Source organism: Auxenochlorella protothecoides (genome assembly GCF_000733215.1).
Source record: "Auxenochlorella protothecoides strain 0710 unplaced genomic scaffold scaffold115, whole genome shotgun sequence".
NCBI lineage: Eukaryota > Viridiplantae > Chlorophyta > Trebouxiophyceae > Chlorellales > Chlorellaceae > Auxenochlorella > Auxenochlorella protothecoides.
In genome coordinates this window covers 39181-45180 of record NW_011934451.1, presented here as the reverse complement: position 1 = coordinate 45180, position 6000 = coordinate 39181, and the positions used below count along the sequence as shown (strand labels likewise).

The following is a 6000-nucleotide window of genomic DNA, read 5'->3' as shown; positions in this document are numbered from 1 at the left end:
CCGGGGCTTGCTCTGAGACAGGCTCTGAGACAGGTTCGGGAGTAGGCTCGGAGACTGGCTCTGCATCAGGTCCTGCAATCCGGCTTGTAACAACTGGCGGGAGGACCACCAGTGTGGCGCTCGAGGCCCCCTCAGCCGCTGGCTCCAGCGAGGGAGTGGGGACAGCCGGCTCGCTCTGTGGCTCTGAACTCCGGGGCAATGGTGCTATGAGCGCGGCGGCTGGCTGCTCGGTGAGGATGGGTTCAAATGGCTCCAGCCCAGGTTCCCCTAGCGGCGGCAGGCCAGGGGCATCCATCGCCAGGTCAGCACCAGCGGCCGCCGAGTCGGCCTCTGCCTCTGGCGCAGGCCTCGGGCCCTGGGGCAGCAGGGTGGGGTACACGAGGGCCTGCCCCTCCCCTGGCGCCCCCTCATCCTCAGGCTCGGGCTCGGGAGGGCCCAGCACCACGGGCCCTGCCCCCGCCATAGCGCCGGCGCTTGCTCCTGCCCCGGGCGCGGCGGGCTCCGGCTCGGGTGGCTCGGTGTCCTGGTTGCCAGACTGTATGGCCGGCACGACGCCAGACCCAACCTGCTGGCCTGGCAGTCTGTCGGTCACACCCTCGGCCAGCGGGCCGAGACTGGACGTCTCGGCCTCGGGCTGAGGCCCGAGGTCGGAGAGCGGGGTCGTCTCCGGCAGGGGGGCCGGGGCGGGGCCCTCGCCGGCCCCAATCGCGGGACTGGGGGGCAGCACGGGGGCCGTGCTCAGCGGCGCCGCCACCAGGTGCAGCACCCCGTCTGATGCGTACAAGTCTGCCAGCACCACCTCCCCACCCCCAACTTCCAGCGTGCTGTTGCCTGCAGGTGAGGTTTTGGGGTGATTCGGGAGGCGCCCGGGAATCTTGCCCTCCTGAAGTGCCCCATTCATGCTTACGATAAGAACAAATAAAAGGCTTGCCCACTCCCGTGACACCTAATGCCAGCCTTCCACATCCAGCCACCCTGGCCCAAGCCAGTGCCCGGCGCCTCACCATCTGGCCCCGCAACCTGGGTCACGGGGAAGGTGTCCCCGCTGGCCATTCGCACCTGCCCCGCCTCCAGCAGCTCGCTGCGGCCGAGCGCCCCCGAGGCCAGGGACTGCAGGACCAGCACGCGCATGGCTGGACCGTCAGTCAGGTCGGCGGCTGGGACGTAGGTGGCCATGGCGGCGTTGGTGGGCGCAAACACCGTGATCTGGGAGCCCGGGAAGCTGGCGATGTCCGCCGCACGCAACGCCTGGACGAAGAGCAGGGCCTGCGGCGTCCCCGCTAGCAGGCCGGCCAGTGACGGCAGGCTGGCCGTGGCGACATCGCAGGCGCGCAGCGCGGCGCCGACGAAGAGCGTGGACTGCCGGGGGTCCGCGCCCAGGCAGAGGCTGGAGGAGGCGATGTAGCACACGAACTCGGCGCTGCCCTGGGAGACCAGCCACTGCCCGCACCCCACCCGGCCCGTGTCCACGCCGTTGCTCTGGCCATCGGTGGTGCAGGGGCAGGACACCGAGGTCAGCTCCTGAGGCATCGAGACCCGAAGAGGGGGAGGGGCCGTCACGAGGCGGTGTGAGGGCCGTGATGGCGGCTTGCCCCGGGGTGTCAACAACGTCGCGATGCCATAAGAATCTGGACAGGAGACGCGGCCTCGGACCCATTCACGCATCTGGGGCAGCATTACATGGTCATCGGGCCCCATTCACCGTCAATGGAGCGAGCAGATGCCTTCGTAGCGTCGGTTTGCGATCCTGGCGCCAACACGAGGCGGTGGTCACGAGGAGGCCCACCAGGACGAGGCGCAGCACGAGGTGGGCCATGGTGTGAGATGTAGGCTGGTAGGATCGAGCTGAAGGTGCGCAATGCTGTGATGGAGGTGGTTTGGGTGTGACATTGTGGGCAAGGCGCGAGATCCGGCTTGAATTTGGGGCCCTGCTGAACACGTGGCCGCACGACAGCATCTCCTGTACGTCAGCTTCCGTTGTTGTCATTGCATCTTGCCATCCACATACACATACCTCGACCATTTGAAAGGTGATAAACAGCGCCTCAAGCAGCACAAACGTGGCCTTGCCGGCGGATACAGTGCCCTCACACATCAGCCAGTCAGCTTCCTGCCGATGCGATGGAGGAGGCCGCCCTTCCGGGCCGATCCTTGCGCTGGTGAGGAGGAGGACGCGGTGGTGCTCAGCTCCACTGCCGGGTGCGGGGTCGTGGGAAGTATGGCTTTTGGATGTTGCTTCACAGCAACAGGGTGCCGGGTCTCACCCGACCCCTCAGCGCCCTGCTTTTCGGTGGCCTGCTCAGCATCTGTGCCAGGCCCAGCGCTAGCTCCCCCGGTCTGCTGGCCGATGAGGCGCGCTGACAAGCCCACCAAGCCCGCAGCCTGATTCTCCACCTTGCCACCCTGGGGGAAACGGGCAAGCTTTGTGAATCATGACTGATGGAGCATTCGGTGCGGGCACATCTGCCAGGCATGTAGCGGAGGGTGGTGTGCGTCGTGATTCCAAGCAAGACTTCCATCACACAGGGGTGTCCGCATTCCTGAGATGCAAAAATTACACCGGCCTCCTTGCCTCCTTGCCTCCACACCTTGAACTCAAAGAGGCCATCCCAGACGGCATCCAGAGAGTGCAGGGCCTGGCTGAGGGGCACAGCCTGGAGGGCTCCGTCGGTGCTGCCCTCGGTAATGATACCCCACTGCCGAATGCAGAAGAGGATGTACAGGTGTTTTAGGAGGCATGGCGATTGTGGTCCAGCCCTCAGTTACCACTCGAGATTCATGTCCCAATCCAGACTCAACCACTAATGAGAAATGCCCCTGATCTCGATCACCCCTCCACCTTCTACCCACCTCCAACAGGGTTGGCAGGGCGCTCTCGCACGTGAAGTCCACCTTGAGCCCAAACTCCCTGCTCAAGTACTGCTCACATTGACTATCCAGCTCATCGGCTGGAGAGGGGAGGGGCAAGGGGAGTATGGGTGAGTGTCGGTCACACTCTGGCATGCAATGTGCCGTAGTGTAGCAGCAAGGTGCATGCAACTCATGAACACAGGCTTTGATTGATTACATATTCAGGAGCACCTGTCATGAGCTTGCTGCTCTCCAGCAAGACGCAGTAGCAGATCAGGAGCTCCCGCGTGTGTTGCCTGGCAGGATGAACAACGGAATGAGGAGTGGGCATACCAAAACAGGTGCACCATTGGGACAGGTGACGATGACCAGGTCAGGTCAGACAGTCCAAAACGCTCGAGCTCCGTATCGATGACCTCATTGACTTTCTCCTCCCGCCTTATCACCAACAATCCCACGCTCACTTGTTCATCTCATCTACCAGAGCGGCAACCACCTTCTCCTGAGCTGCGGTGCTCCTCTCAAACAGGATCTGCAAAAAATGAATGTAGCCCGGATCAAGTATCCATCAAGCAGAGACAGCCAGCCGTGTGCTGCTGCCGATCAGCATGCAGCCCCACGTTTGGATCTCGAGTGCGTAAACTCGAGATCCTTATCCATACCTTTTGTATCTGCCTCTCTATGGCAGTCTTCCTGAACAGAGCGGCACTGTACATCTGATATGCACGAGAGGCTAGCAGAGCGAGAGCTGAGTAGGCCACTGCCCCGGTGAGCTTATCCTGAGAAGGAGGAGGGGATAGGTGAGAAATAAGTGCCAGGGAGCATGGACTTGAAATGATGGGGTTGCAAACCATGGATTTCCTTTGGCCCTCACTTGCATGGCATTCCCTGCATACCCTCCCCAGGGCACAAACTTCCCTTTCTCACCGATCCAGCCAGCATGGAGAGTGCAGTGACGAGACCAGTGATGGCAGTGACCATGAGCTGCGGGAAGGGTGCGATGAGGATTAACGTGATTGGCAGCAGATCGAACGGTGGCATAGGTGGCAATGGATGTTGTTCCAGCATTAGAATACAATAGCAAGCCGGCGGTGGGTCGAGACTATGCCCTCCCAAGTACAGCTCCTTACGAACTCAAGGATACGATGGAGAGAGGGCTCATCCCATTGGCCTTCCAATGGTTGGCCAGTACAGCTCCCCCCTCTCCAGCATAGCTTTCCCATCCCTGTGCCTGCCCCACCTGTACAAAGACCATGGGTGGAACGAATACGGTCTTGTCTGGGATGACCATCTCCAGATCAGCCAAGGGAATCTGGGAAAAGTGCCTGATCACAATGTTGCGCTCCAGGTCCTGGCATAGGGTTTAGAAGGGCGGTAGAGTCAGAACACGATCTTGTGGCCGAGCAAGATGATGTCATATAGTTCAGGAGAGTGCGATGAAGCTCTGCCGTTGTATGCTGCATCAGAGATGGCTTCAAGTAGGCTGAAGTCCAGCCAAGTCTTCAAACCTCATGCAATCCCACTCACACCAAACCATCCAATCCGCATGCTCTGCTCACGGTCTCCTCGTCATTGATGATGTCCAGCTCGCTGGGGGCCGGCCCAGGGTGGGCTTTCCTGTAGAGCACCACCACATCCTTGAAGCAGGCCTCCTGCAGCCGCACCTTCTTGAACAGGCCCTGCCAGATGGTCTTGGGGTCCTTGAACACCCTGCAGGTGCGGGTGGAGGAGGTGGGGGTTATGGGATCAGCAGGGATCAGCACAGAATCCTTCAGTTGTGATCAACAGCAAAAGCACGACGCACAGCCATTCACTGGGCCCCACCTGGCAAATGTCTTGCGTTCCACCGAAATGGTGTTTGGGTGCAGCTGCCCCTGCTTCAGGGAGGCCTCTGCGGCGTCCGCCGACGCGGCCGAGGTGGGGGTGATGTCTGCCGGCATCTGCTCCATGCCTGGCGGGGCCTCGCCGAGGTGCTTGGACAGCCCCAGCTGTCACAGGGTGGAGACGAACTAAATCAGAAGCAAGGGCCAGCACGGGGCAGCCAGTGGCCTTTACACGCAGGTGATCCACTCATCACGCCCCGACACCCCCGCTTGCTCTGCCTCATGCAATCCTCACCCACACCACTTGACCTCACCCAGCCAGCGATGAGGACGAGGAGGGCCCACAGGGGTTGCAGGATGTAGAAGGACAGCAGCGCATCGATCTTGAGGTCATAGTACAGGCCCTGCATGCGCGCCACCTGAACGCCCCGGTGAAAGATGAGCACGTGGTCTGCCAGGTCATCCGGCACCTCCGCCCGCGCCTGCGGATGGGCCTGCCAGTAGCAGCGCAGCAGCTGGGTGTCCATCGCCGCCCAGTTGATGATCACCGGCAGCGTGAGCTGGATGGGAATGGTGAAGTGAGAGTGTGTTTGTGAACTAGGTTGAAGCCCATACGTGTGTGCAGGAGCGGGGGAGAATAGTCTGAGTGTCAGTAACCAGTCCTCCCTTCTTCCAAGGCCACGATGTCATAGGTGGCTTCATAATACCATGCTCTGCACAATCCCATGCACCATTTCCTCCACACAGCGGTGTGAATCCTTCATCAACCTTCATCCTCAACCATCACCAACATCACCAACGAACATCACCAAGATCACCCACCAGGAAGTCCTCGCTCTTGGCAGCCTCCCACTCCGAGCGATCCAGCAGGCGGTACTGGCAGGACTGCAGCAGACCAACCACATCCTCCAGGGTGCCCTGCTCCAGAGAGTTGAGCTGCGCTTCCGTTTCTGGGGTTTGTGGGGCATTGTGTTGGTCAGCGGCATGGGAGTGTGGTAACGATAGGTAATCCATGCAGGCTTGGAGTCTGTGTGAGCAGGAGTGCGTCATGGCTGCCCTTCTACAGTCCCACTGTCACCAATCAAGACAACAAAAGGTAAAAGCTCCCATCGCAAAGCTCAGACCTGCTCGCAGTCCCTCCACACACGTACTTGACTTGAGGTCGGCACCGCCAACATTACGTCCTGTGGAGCCAAACCTCTGCAGGCCATGGTCGATGCGCCTACATGGGAGATATATTGTTCAAATTCAATCACCCGCTGTTCAAAAGACAAGGAGGGGCGCATTCCAACCCAAGGCGGAATTTGCTTCCTGCACAGCTGTGCCA

General features: G+C 60.7%; 1 protein-coding gene across 1 annotated transcript; it reads right to left on the bottom strand.

Annotated features, from left to right (window-relative positions):
* Nucleotides 1-2237: 2237 nt before the first annotated feature.
* On the bottom strand, nt 2238-5687 carry F751_0810 (hypothetical protein; the record flags this gene model as incomplete). The annotated part of the gene is made up of 9 exons (XM_011403390.1): nt 2238-2696; nt 2851-2948; nt 3082-3146; nt 3315-3382; nt 3513-3629; nt 4410-4560; nt 4675-4838; nt 4988-5233; nt 5496-5687. 9 exons carry the CDS (start codon nt 5685-5687, stop codon nt 2238-2240), a joined length of 1560 nt encoding a protein of 519 aa, XP_011401692.1.
* Nucleotides 5688-6000: the final 313 nt, after the last annotated feature.